This window comes from Lycorma delicatula, chromosome 4 (assembly GCF_047948215.1).
Source record: "Lycorma delicatula isolate Av1 chromosome 4, ASM4794821v1, whole genome shotgun sequence".
Classification (NCBI taxonomy): Eukaryota; Metazoa; Arthropoda; class Insecta; order Hemiptera; family Fulgoridae; genus Lycorma; species Lycorma delicatula.
The window spans coordinates 28,228,029-28,242,897 of record NC_134458.1 but is presented as its reverse complement, the minus strand read 5'-3'; the positions used below and the strand labels follow the sequence as shown (position 1 = coordinate 28,242,897).

Sequence of the window (14,869 nt, the reverse complement as noted above, 5' to 3'; positions counted from 1 at the left end):
TTTTCCATACAGAACTCAGATGATTATCGCAGGGGAAAGTATTAACCCAGTTACTGGATTTGGGAGATGAATTAATAATATTTTTCCAGGATAAACTAACATTCTCAATGTTTTTAGAGAATAATGAGTATATGTTGCTGCTGGCTTACTTGGCTGATGTAGTTTCACATTAAAAGACTTGAATGTGAATTTACAAGGACGTGATAAAAACATTTTATTAATGACAGGCAAAGTTCACGCTTTCATTAAGAACCTTAATATCTGCATTATTCACCTTTAAAGCAACAATTTTGACACTCACTTCCCAATGTATTGAGAAAACTTTAGATGAAGAAGACACTATTGTTCACCACAGTTTGGATAGCATGAAGATACATATGTGTGAGCTAAAAATTCAGTTGGATAGTATTTCCTGGAAGATAAAAACGATTTCTCGAAGAGACTGTACTGAATCTATTTAGTGAAAACATTGTTGTAGGTGCTAAGTTATCAGTTGAGATTCATGATCAGTTCATCAAAATGTCTGCTGATAAAACATTATACAATTCACATCTGAAGCCTTAAAATACATTTTGGCTTGCTCAACAAAGTGCTCACCCAAATTTGGAAATTTGGTCACAGAAGCATTGAAAATATTAATCCCTACCGTCACATCTTACTTCTGTGGAACGGGTTTTTCAGCTATGTTTGCCTTAAAAACTAAATATAGGAATCGTCTTTTATCACTTGAAGACAATTTGCTTTTGTGCATTTCTAACATGTATCACTTGAAGACAATTTGCTTTTGTGCATTTCTAACATGGATCCATGTATGGAGAAATTTTTAAATGAAAAACAAATGCAACCATCCAGTTAGTTTATTTTCTTCATATGTGTACTTATTGTCTTTATGAATGTAAGTAAAATGTTTATAATAAATGATTTTTTTATCATAGAATGATTTCACTGTTGTTTATATGTAAACCTGTAGGCTAATTTCACGATCCCCAAGTTGAGAAACACTGCACTAGGGTATCATAAACTATGTTCACAATGGTGCCAAAAATGTACTCACAAAGATCACAGAATGACATTTACATATGTTTTTCGCGACTTTTAACCACCAGGGAGACAAATTTTTTCCCATATGGTTATGAAACGTGGATTTTGTATGTCAAAGCTGAGACAAAACAACAATCTGTGTAGTGGTGTCATTTTGGTTCACCTAAACTGAAAAGATTCAAACAAGCCCAGTCTCAAAGAAAATCTTGGCAACTGTATTCTGGGACTAAAAGGATCTGATTTTGATTGATTTCATGGAACCTTGAACATCCATCACATCAAAAGTCTATTGTGAAACACTTTCTAAATTCCATCGTGCCATACAAACTAAACAGGGAATGCTGAGATCAGAAATTCTTCTTCACAAAAATGCACATCCACACACGGCTGGATGCACAATAGAAATAATTCAAAAATTCCAATGGGAGATTTTTGATCATCCTCTTACAGTCCTGATCTTGCACCTAGTGACTACCATTTATTTCTACATCTCAAGAACTGTCTTGTGTCTTCAATGGTTCGAGGAAAGTGAAGACTTGAAAATCTCAGTGCAAAAGTGGCTACAATCCCAGGCGGCAGAAATTTATTCAGTGGGTTTAAAGAAGCTTGTTTCACAATATCAAAAGTATTAGGAATGAAATGTTGATTATGTAGAAAAATAGAGTCAATATTTAAGTATTTGAAACCATTCATAAATTTTTCATTTTTTCAATTGTTCTTATTTTGTCCAATCAGCCCTTTCTTTTGAACTGTGCCTCGTATTATGAAAAAGCATGTGATGCAATTTTAAATCCAATGAATGAACAAGAACAATCATAATAATTTAACAGAGTCAGCACCAGTAAGATAGATGCATATAATTTCATGGGTTAACCAGATTAGACATTCAGTCTTACGTTTTTCAAGCAAAGATTTCTAAAAATGTCAACTTATTTTTACAGTATATTAATTCCACACTAACAATTTTAATATCAAACATGAAACTCTATCATAATTTTTTTTTTTAGCTCCAACTTTTGGCAAAATTTGGTCATACATACACAGGTAAGATAAATAAAATTTAAGCATTATACCATCTGCCTTCTACTGATCTATATTCAATGTGTTAAAACAAATGGCTTTTAAAATAAAATATCATGGGGAACATTATGGGTTAGAATTTGGCTATCCGGATGAAGGTTTACAGTTTAAGGTTAAGCCAGAGTATTATATTTTATACTTCTTGATACTTTTCCTGGCTACCAATCTGTCACTGGGTTCTAATTAAAACAAATTGGCTTGATGATCCATGAATAATATAAAGCTATAAACTCACATGAACTAGGGATGCAGCTGCTTACAGACCCTTACAAAGCCGTATAAGATTCTTGGTGACTTCTGGAATATCATATTGCTGACTGATATTAGCAGCTGTCACAACATTTTAAATCTCACCATAAGCTTCACCACTATGAAATCATCCTATAATATAACACACTATCATAACTTTTTTTTTTTTTAATAAAACATTATAAGCTAACTAATCAAAAGACAGAATTATTAGATGAATATTTCATAGTCAACAAAATCGTGTGGAAGAAAGAATAGGCTCAATTACAGCCTGTTAATGCTCACATGACCTAAGCGATGGATTTTTTTTCTTCTTTTATCAAAATTGTCAGACATAACTGCTGTTGCTGGAATGTGTTGAAATAATGTACTCAAATCATCATAATGTGAAAAATAAAATTCTTAAATTATTACCCAACTACAAATTAGCAAAGTGGAATAAGTTGATTGAAATAAATATATAAGAAGTGTGTGTATATATATTTAAATATACATATTTAGTAAAGGACCAATTATATGTGGACCAATTAACCAGGATTCAGATTATCCACGTTTGGGTTTTCATTCAGGCATTATATATTTCCCTAACTTAATACTAAATAAGTTCTGCTGTTCTATAATAGGCCTACATAATAATAGCACTGTAGTTTTGTATATTTTGGTAGGATTTTAATTTAACTTTGTGAAGTGTGTATTCTGGTGAGTAAGGGTGGGAGAATGTGGGAAAACATGTTTCATTAGATAAATATCCAGCAGGGAAGAGTTTCCTTCTGCTTACATGCTAGAGTAAGGTATTGAATAGCTGTAATACTTCATGTCTGCCTACACAACACTATGAAGCATGGGAAGCCTACTTACAATTTTCAATGACAATGAATTTGATATGTTGCCTTATAGATATTCAATAGGTTATATTATGTGCTACTGTGCATTCTATTTGTTGAATATTCTGATGAGTTTATTTATTCTTTTTTTAATACAGTAGAGTCTTTTTTAACAGTAGAGACAAAATTAGAGATAATTAGATGTAAAAATGGTACAAGATTGCACTGCTGGCAAATGAGTTTGGAATTGGGCTGTTTGTTGCCCAATTCCAAACTCATTAAGTTGCAACAAGCTGTGAAACATTTGCTGGACCTACTCATAGAAAGTTAGGTGATACAAGTGAGCAACTTGAATGTGAAATGGTTTATCCAGGAGAGGGTGGAAGAAACTTCTTTATCAGGCCCAATGATTTTGGCCAAGGTAAAATATTTTTTCTGATAAATTACAAATTGCTGAGACATTAAAATTTTCATACGGTTGGTTAAAAACGGTTTAAAGATCACCATGGAATTAGAGATTCATGGACAGCAGCTTAGTTCAGATGAAGTGGGGGCAACATTATTCTGTGGGGGAATTATCTGAGATTACTAAAGAAAAAAGTTTAGTTCATGCACAAATATATAATGCAACTTGAACACTGGCATCTGCTAGAAAGAACTGCACCATACCATGAGATTAACAAGGACAGAATTACAATTTTGTGTTGTGCAAATGCTTTGAGACAAGATGAAATTTAGTGGTTGTGGATAAATCTAAAATCACCTAGAAGTTTAAAATGCAGAAAATGTCTACCCATAGACTATTATAATTTTTCACCCACATGAATGACTAAGGATTATTGAATTGAGGTTGTGTAGATTCATTCCACATGTAAAAATTTTTTTGACTGATAAAGATCTACATCAAAAAACAGTGCTCATTAGACAACGCCCTATGTCATCCACCTGTAGATATATTTACAGCAAAAACGGGGATTTTTTAATGATTTACCTTCCACCAAATGTCACAGCCCTGGTTTAACCAATGGTTCAGGTTGTAAACGAGAGACTGAAATAATTATACAGAAAAGATTTGATGATGGGCTTAGTTACAAAGAAAGTAACAACGCAGTACAATTTTGGAAATCAATATCAATCAAATGTGCTATATATAAATATAAATAAATATATTTATTTATACAAAACCACCTGGGATCAAACAACACAGTAAATCATTTGAAAAATTAATTCATAATTTCAGAAATGAAAATGTTGAAGAAGAAGAAGCGTACTCTGAGAGCAATGAAATCATTGTTCCTGAAGTTAGTCGCTAAAAAAGATAGGATGCGAAAGTTTTAATGAAGAAAATATTTGACAGTAGATAAATGCTGACGCATGTATTTCAAAACTATGAGAAAATGAGAATGACGATTTAATTGATAATGTTAAAGAGCCAATACCTAAGCCCTACACATCTCACAATCATGAAAATACTGATGATGATAACTATGTCAATCTGGAGCCAATTTGTGATGTCAGCAGCAAGGAAGCATTAATTGGAGATGAAGAACTACTTACTTACACAAAAATGAAGATGACACAGATCACATCAAATTTTTAAAATTTGAGGATACATCAGAAAAAAAAGAAAAAAAGTCATTATACCAAAAACAGAAATAAATTAAAATCAGACTTTTGTAAATAAATATTTCTTTTGTAAGTAGTATTGTACAGTACATGTATGTAGTAGTTACTGTAAACAATGAATTTACAGTAAATAAGATTTAGTTTTAACCTGACATACTTGTTAATTTTTGTTTTAATAGGCCTTATATATTGCACAAGCAAAAACATACACAGGGCACATAGTTTTCATTCGGCTGCAATATCTGCGATTTCAATTATCTGGAGTGCATTTTCCCCCAATTACCATGGATAATTGGTACTGTGTGTGTGTATATAAGCTATCTCTCTCTCTTATATTATATATATAAATTATATAATGGATATATTTTGTAGTGCCAGCAGATAGCTCGTTCCATTGGACTCAGCATTCAGGCACCATGTTAGTCAAAAATACTAGACCAATAAGTGATATTAAGTAGAATGCAACAATAGTGGCAGGTAGTCACCAATAAAGAATCAATAATAATAAAAAAATTTAATTGGCAATTAGCTTGACATTAATTCTCAAATTTCTGCATAAGGCCTACCATTAAATAACCTGTACAACTCCCCTCCCTCCAATAATTTATGCCTTATGATCTTTACCTCAAAGCATAAGTTTTGAAAAGATCACCAGCAATATTTTTTTTGAAATGTTATGTATAACTGATACATGGTAATTTTATTACAAAGCAGTTTCTTATTTTAATATTGTAGATTACTGACAGTATAGATTAAAATTAGAATAGTAATAACAGCTGTAATTAAGGAAGTGTTATCACAACATTAATATGTTGTTGCTCCAATTTTATGACTCCTACAATTAGATAAAACATATTAAAAAATATAAACTATTATAATGGCAAACTGAAACAAATTTTATAATTTTATCATGTTCAACTTATGTTGAAACATTTCAGTCATCTTTATAGTCACCTTCATTTGCCAAAAATGACTGCAAAGGTAACTAAAAACATTATTAGAAATGTTTTATTTAAAATTTGGTAAGGTTTAAATCTACTAAAAAAACAGAATAAGCAAATTAAATGTTAACCAATTAATAAGCTATATAAAATTATTAGATATTATATAATGCTTATAATTCTAAACTTCTAATACTTTTACCTGCCTGCCTAGGCGAAAATTGGAATTTTTTACGCAACTTTTACCTGAACTTACGTTATAAAAATTCTGCACTACATTACAGCCACAAATAAGAAAACAATAAGTTACAACAAACACTCAACAGTTCCTTTTTAATATACTACTGATACTTTGTTTTAGCTAGACACATACAAACAATTTTCAAAAATTGAAAATTATGGTAATGATTAAAGTATAACCCTTACATCAACAGTAATTTCTAAACTAAAATGGGAACATAATTACACACCAACAAAAATAATACCATGTACAAATACATCCAAACCCAGATTTCATTCCAACTATTTGCAACAATCTCTTCATTCCAACAAAAATGTTATAATATAAAAATACGACAGCATGGGAACAATGATGTGACACATTAGAAACTTGACTTGTAAGTTATAAACAGTTACATAACCTAAAAATAAAACAATAACTACTATACAAACACTACAGAATCTTATGAGCATCTATGGAAGATGTTTTAACAGTTAGAAAGAAGATTTTGATCACTTCTGTTTAGAGCTTATCACCCACATTTAACACTGATTTTTTTAAAAATAAATACATCCTTGACACATCTAGTGTACAATTCTACTATTACAATATTGTGTCTGGAAACATCAGACAGTCATGTACAGTAACAGTAAATTTCATAATTATACACCCACTCGCAGAATGATGGTTATTTGGTAAGCTTCCACAACAACTTTGGTTACACAAATTTAGTGAAATTTAACACCATTTCATACTCGCTACGTGAAATCTATGTTTTCAAAGCACTCTTCTCTTCCTTGCATGAAAGCTTCCTCACAAAATGAGTCCAAAATTTTAATGGAAAGAGTGTAAAAATGATTAAAACAGTTACAGCAATATACGCGATATTGTGGACACAGATCAGAACACTATGTAAGTGAATAAAAATCAACTGTCAAACATAATCCAGTTACTTATTTTAAATTCTATAGTTATATGGCCGATATTGTACCCAATATAAGATTTCTCTAATGCTTTCAAAGGTAAAACAAACAATAGAAAAATTCCTGCAATTGTTTACAGTTAATTAGAACTCATCATTTAAATAAAAAAGAATAAATTCAATCTTTCCTAAGCAATACGACAAAAATAATGCGTAGAAAAACGTTTACAGAACTACAGGTTAAAAAAGTAAACACATTAAAAACACGCCTAATATTAACCAAATAAAATTATTTACTCAAGACCGGAGTGAATTATCAAACATCAAGAAAATATGCATAAACACAAGTTAACAATAGTGGATATCTTTTACAGCTAGTTATATTTAAAAACTTAGCACTCAAAAAATAACTCGTTACTTAAAGTGATAAGAATACGGAGAATAAGTATACGGAAGAATAAACTTCTCACTTTACTAACAGTTTATAAGATTTTCAAGTTATACCAGAAAGCAACTTTGTGAAATACTAACCTAAGCAGGAAAATTATTAAAAAAATGTAACCTTTACCTTAAAATAACCATAAAGCATAGGTAAATAAAAATAAAATTATCACAAGATGTTTGACAAGTTATATCCAACACAAAATTACGAATAAGCTATAGGACATGGGCTAAATTTTATTAAAAGAACAAAAAATTCTCTTCAGTAAAAAATAGCATTTAAAAAATGTAAACCATTTTCAAAAAATGAAAATTATGATGGCGATTAAAGTATAAACCTTACATCAACAGTACAATTCTAAACTAAAATGCCAAAATAATTAACGCTTTACACGCTAACTGAAAAAGTAGCCAATACACATACATCCAAATCACATTTCATTCCTACTATTTGCAACACTTTCTTTATTCCAACAAAGATGCAATAAAATAAAAACACGACAGCATGGGAACGACGATTTGACAATAAGGTTACACAAATTAACTCGCACAGTATCCTTCTACCCAAAGGTCATGCTAGGTTAAGCACATGTATTAAATTATTTCATAACACAACATACCTGGTTTCCTAAGTTTGGATCTTCACCATCTTGCCCAGCACTTGACTGTAACTTTTCCTTTTTAGTCTTTTCAGTCCGTTTACCAGTTTCTTCAAGCTTTTTGGCAATTTCATCCGCTGTTGCAAATTTTTTGCCTTTTGATTTCTTCCTATCTTTCTTCGCGAAAAAGTCATCTAAATCTGCCATTTTTTAGATTATAGATTTGTTAAGTGGATAAATAATTAAACTTATTATCTATGTCCACTAAAACGGTGGACAGGACAAAAACAGAAGAAGAATTGATTCCACATGTATCAAAAACGCCAGCCTAGCCTAAAGGAAGTCAAGTGCGCAGTCCTACCGCTAGTCAAATGTAAATGTAAAAGGTCGTAAAAAATTAATTTTAAAGAACTCGAAGATTTTTAAATAAGATAAAATGACATATATTTTATTTTTATATCTCCAAGTTAAAGTACAAATGAAATTTTAATTATGATGATGATAATACAACATAACGAATGCATTTTAAATACATCATAATCGAAAGAAACCTTATCGAATCAACAACTTGGGTAAGTTTGAAAACATATACTTTTTTCAAGAGAATTATTTACCAAAAGTTTAAAATAATACAAAGCTACTATAGGGTTCTTTTAAGTAATTTTTTCTCTGCCGAATGTCGTTAACAATAATAACAATTTAAAATATAATACGTTTTGGTTTGTTAGTATGTCAGCACTTCATAGCGCGTAACCTGTATCGCCGGATACAAACAAACTGTACATATTCGAGGGGATACAAAAACTTCTCGGCCTGACCCAGTCCTCAAAATCAAACCACAATTTTGTCACTTTATAGATCATGTAAACAAAAAGTGTAGAATTTTCAATTATTGAATTCTGGATCATAGAATGAAGCAAATCAGAATAGACGTCAACTTCTGAAATTACTGATCATGTTATGATTTGATTTTGACAAATTTAATTTTTTTCCAAAAACAAAATCTGAGAAAGAAAAGATAACTAGGTAATACACTGGCTTCATAAGTCATGAGTCATTGGATATGAAGAAGCTGTAATACTGATATATTCTAAATGTTTTTACTTTTATAAGAAAAACACTAATAGTTCTGTTTTTAACGTGAAACGTCTTCAAAATCACACCGAAACATACGGGTACCAGAACAGAAATTCGTAGCGTAACGAAAAGGTCTACATCGTCCTGCCTTAATAACTCCCTAACTATTAGTCTCAAAGACGTAAATGTGGTGTGATTTTATACCTTACATGGACAGCTCGCCGATACGACTTTGTGTCACTGATGAGCGGGTTGGTGAGGGGGCACAACGCAAATCGGCCAAAACTGGCGCTCTCGCTCAATTCCATTCAGTATAGCTCACGACTTAGACGTGATAGCGTGGTGATTCGTGTGTTTGTGTTTAGAGATTCTCGAGATAGATCGATTTAAGTAATAATAAGTGTATTTTGGACAATATTTATGTGTAAAAAATTAAAGTAAACATGTAAAAAAGTATAAAAATTCAATATGTCAGCCTCAGCCCGCGCAAAAGCCAGCCAATATAAATTACGCATATTGTTGAAAGGGGAGGTTATCGGCCACGGATAGGTACCCCAATGTCCGGTGACGAGTGAGCGATACTGCGACGGGAGCCTCGCAAAGCTGGTTCGGCGTGCTCATTGAACGACCCCAACGGCGCGAGCACCTCTACCGCTATTTATTATGGCTTATGTCTCATACTTCTCAATTCACAGACCAATTTTGAACAAAGTTGTCGTTGAATATTAGTCAAAATAAATATCATGTACCATTTAATGTTTGTTTTATGTTAAAATTAAATTTAGTATGCAGTCAATGTCTCGTTTTTATTTCAATCCAATACACTAAAAGTAACTCGCTGACGTACAGACCGACCAGTTTATCTGTAGAGTTGGTCAAATGAAGGAACTAAAATTTTTCATTGGAGACTTTCAGTTTGTTCAAAAAATACAATGGTGGCCCTCTCCTTTAACTCTACAGATAAGTTGGTCAGTCTGTAGCTCGGAGGAACTTCATTCAAGATCTGTAATGTTTGATGTTAAACCAATGGCAATGCGCCGCACCACAGCTCCAACCATTTTTTTTTTTTTTAATGAGTTATCACTGCTGAAGTAACATTGATCCACTGCTATGGTCCAGAATCCTAACTTGTATGAATGACACTCAGGTTCTCAATGTCTCAAAAAATATTACACCCAAAAATCTACAGGAAAGTACATGGACAGAGATTTTTGAATGATGGTGGTATTTTAATAACTGATCATCTTCAAAAGGACCAAACTGTTTATTCAATATATTACTCTAACATGCAGGATTGATTAAAGGAGACAATTTTTTTTATTGAGAGGGAAACTGTAGAAATTTGTTTTCTTTTTGCAGTTCAGTAAATCTACACACAAGATAGGCAAAATGGAAAATTTGAATTTTTTTGATATGGTAAGAGATGTTTTGAAAAAACTGGATTTTAAAAGCATAGACTATGAAACTTTCTCTCCAGATTTTACTTCATCTATTTATTCAGAATTTTTAAAAAAAGGTTAGAAGGGAAATATTGTTAATTGTTTAGAAGTAGTAAAACAGTAGAATAGTATTTCAATGACCACTTATCAGAAATAAAAAAAATTATGTAACCTGATAAATGATGTACAGCAAATTTACTGTACGTGATTTACAGCAAAAAATAAAGCTTCTACACCATAGCTATTAGGTGCTATCATAGTTAAAGACATTCCTTCAGACACTATTATGTTTTTATTTTCCTCAACACAAAGCTGGGTACTTGACAGAATAAAAGAACATGTCTTTATAAATGTTTTTGAAAACATTAATAATTGATTATACTCATAAAAGACATGGCTGCATTATACTTCTTTTTCCAATATTGAATTTTTATTTTGCATGGAGAGATTGTTATACATACTAGATATACATGTATGTCCCCTCTTTTTTCATTGCAAACGTACCAAATTTGTGTATGTGCATGCACACATGCACAGTATTCTATTATTGATTTATATATGTATATATATTCTATTAAATAAATCACCTATTACAGAATCTTTCTAATAATAGATTACTATTCTATTTGATTTTTTTTGTCTTCAGTCATTTGACTGGTTTGATGCAGCCCTCCAAGATTTCCTACCTAGTGCTAGTCGTTTAATTTCGGTATACCCCCTACATTCTACATCCCTAACAATTTGTTTTACATATTCCAAACGTGGCCTGCCTACACAATTTTTTCCTTCTACCTGTCCTTCCAATATTATAGCGACTAATCCAGGATGCCTTAGTATGTGGCCTATAAGTCTGTCTCTTCTTTTAACTATATTTTTCCAAATGCTTCTTTCTTCATCTATTTGCCGCAACACCTCTTCATTTGTTACTTTATCCACCCATCTGATTTTTAACATTCTCCTATAGCACCACATTTCATAATCCTTTCTTCTCAGATACTCTGATTGTCCAAGTTTCACTTCCATATAAAGCGACACTCCAAACATATACTTTCAAAAATGTTTTCCTGGCATTTAAATTAATTTTTTATGTAAACAAATTATATTTCTGACTGAATGACTGAAGGCTCATTTTGCCTGTGCTATTCGGCATTTTATATCACTTCTGCTTCATCCATCTTTAGTAATTCTACTTCCCAAATAACAAAATTCTTCTACCTCCGTAATCTTTTCTCCTCCTATTTTCACATTCAGTGGTCCATCTTTGTTATTTCTACTACATTTCATTACTTTTGTTTTGTTCTTGTTTATTTTCATGCGATAGTTCTTGTGTAGGACTTCATCCATGCCATTCAATGTTTCTTCTAAATCCTTTTTACTCTCAGCTAGAATTACTATATCATTAGCAAATTGTAGCATCTTTACCTTTTCACCTTGTATTGTTACTCCAAATCTAAATTGTTCTTTAACATCATTAACTGCTAGTTCCATGTAAAGATTAAAAAGTAACGGGGATAGGGAACATCCTTGTCGGACTCCCTTTCGTATTACGGCTTCTTTCTTATGTTCTTCAATTATTACTGTTGCTGTTTGGTTCCTGTAAATGTTAGCAATTGTTCTTCTATCTCTGTATTTGAACACTAATTTTTTTAAAATGCTGAACATTTTATTCCAGTCTACGTTATCGAATGCCTTTTCTAGATCTATAATGCCAAGTATGTTGATTTGTTATTCTTTAATCTTCCTTCTACTATTAATCTGAGGCCTAAAATTGTTTCCCTTGTCCCTATACTTTTCTTGAAACCAAATTGGTCTTCTTCTAACACCTCTTCCACTCTCCTCTCAATTCTTCTGTATAGAATTCTACTTAAGATTTTTGATGCATGAATAGTTAAATTAATTGTTCTGTATTCTTCACATTTATCTGCCCCTGCTTTCTTTGGTATCATGACTATAACACTTTTTTTGAAGTCTGACGGAAATTCCCCTTTTTCATAAATATTACACACCAGTTTGTATAATCTATCAATCGCTTCCTCACCTGCACTGTGCAGTAATTCTACTGGTATTCGTCTATTCCAGGAGCCTTTCTGCCATTTAAATCTTTTAATGCTCTCTTAAATTCAGATCTCAGTATTGTTTCTCCCATTTCATCCTCCTCAACTTCCTCTTCTTCCTCTATAATACCATTTTCTAATTCATTTCCTCCATATAACTCTTCAATATATTCCACCCATCTATCGACTTTACCTTTCGTATTATATATTGGTGTACCATCTTTGTTTAACACATTATTAGATTTTAATTTATGTACCCCAAAATTTTCCTTAACTTTCCTGTATGCTCCGTCTATTTTACCAATGTTCATTTCTCTTTCCACTTCTGAACACTTTTCTTTAATCCACTCTTCTTTCGCTACTTTGCACTTCCTGTTATAGCATTTCTTAATTGCCGATAGTTCCTTTTACTTTCTTCCTCACTAGCATTCTTATATTTTCTACTATGAAACCCAAGGTTTTCTACCAGTTCTCTTTATTCCGCCTAAGTTCGCTTCTGCTGATTTAAGAATTTTCTTTTTAACATTCTCCCATTCTACTTCTACATTTTCTACCTTATCTTTTTTACTCAGACCTCTTGCGATGTCCTCCTCAAAAATCTTCTTTACCTCCTCTTCCTCAAGCTTCTCTAAATTCCACCGATTCATCTGACACCTTTTCTTCAGGTTTTTAAATCCCAATCTACATTTCATTATCACTAAATTATGGTCGCTATCAATGTCTGCTCCAGGGTAAGTTTTGCAGTCGACAAGTTGATTTCTAAATCTTTGCTTAACCATGATATAATCTATCTGATACTTTGCAGTATTGCCTGGCTTTTTCCAAGTGTATATTCTTCTATTATAATTTTTAAGTTGTGTGTTGGCAATTACTAAATTATACTTCATGCAAAACTCTATAAGTCGGTCCCCTCTTTCATTCCTTTTGCCCAGCCCGTATTCACCCACTATATTTCCTTCCTTGCCTTTTCCAATGCTTGCATTCCAATCTCCAACTATTATTAAATTTTCATCTCCTTTTACGTGTTTAATTGCTTCATCAATTTCTTCATATACACACTCTACCTCATCATCATGGGCGCTTGTAGGCATACAGACGTTAACAATCGTTGTCGGTTTAGGTTTAGATTTTATCCTTATTACAATGACTCTATTGCTATGCATTTTGAAATAGTCTACTCTCTTCCCTATCTTCTTGTTCATTTAATAGAATTTAAATATAATTTAACAGTACAGAGAAATAATATGAATCTCAAAAAGATTAATTTCAGTATAATAATATATATAATAAAAAATATGTATTGAAGTTGAAGATTAGTATAGAACAAAAAGGAATAGAGAATAATAATATTAAACCAGTCAACTAACTGAAAAAAATATATATATATATATAACTTATCTATTTTTCTAAAACAATTTGTATATATTTATTTTTTAAATTTATTTTTGTATATAATCTTTGTCTTCATGTATAGGTTTTACCTTTTATATACCCTTCTATTGCTAAATTAAGTGAACTTGATGTCTTAATAAATCACCCACCAACCTAGTTTGTCTCTGTACAATCTAGGATGGATGTGGAGTGTAATAAACTCCACATAAATATTTTCAACTAGCAAACTTCTTTTTTGGATCAAAGCTCTTTTTGCTTCAGCCATTATGCTTTTGGTGTCTCTTGGTTTAGCCAGCTTTTATAATTTTATTACCTAACTAAAAAGCTTTGTAAATTCTGATACATTACACATCTCTATCTTAATATTTAATTCTTTGTTATCCTCCTTTACAAAGCTATTAATTTTAAATGTTCACACTCAGGAATGTAAATTCTCTCTTTAAAGAAGGTAAAAGCTATACTGAAGATTTGTATAAGGCAGAAAATGTCCTCTCCTGCGGCTAATTACACTTCTCTATCTTAATATTTAATTCTTTGTTATCCTTCTTTCTGTCATATTTAAATATTTTTTTTTATTTTTCTTTATAAAACACTTTAATAAATCCATGCTATTCAGCATTTCTTGTAATCTTTGGTTTCTGTTAAAAGAATACTGTAGGGTTACATATCAAACCCAAGCTGTTGCTCTCAGTATCAGGGGTTTGGTCACAATAAAATTGGTTGCACAAAGTAATATGTTCGTGCATGTTGTAGCCATCTGAGATATGATGACAGCACATGAGCTGAGGTTGAAAAATGTATTAATTGTAAGTGTCTACACTTAGTAAGGTCTCGGTAATGTCCTTTCTATAAGAAGGAAAAGGCTACATTGAACATTTGTACTGAGCAGAAGGTGCCACTGGAAGGTGTCCTTTTCTGTGGCTTGCCGAGAATATAGAAAATCCCTCAACATTAGAAATCCTGT

The 14,869-nt window shown here is 31.7% G+C and overlaps 1 protein-coding gene across 1 annotated transcript in view; it reads right to left on the bottom strand.

Annotated features, from left to right (window-relative positions):
* Positions 1-8,289, bottom strand: part of LOC142323229 (protein CDV3 homolog) — a 45,107-nt gene extending 36,818 nt beyond the window's left edge. Inside the window, exon 1 of the mRNA XM_075362590.1 lies at positions 7,965-8,289. Within this exon, the coding sequence (XP_075218705.1) occupies positions 7,965-8,150 (186 nt within the window). The 5' untranslated portion in view covers positions 8,151-8,289. The remainder of the gene's footprint in view (positions 1-7,964) is intronic.
* Between the last annotated feature and the right edge of the window lie 6,580 nt (positions 8,290-14,869).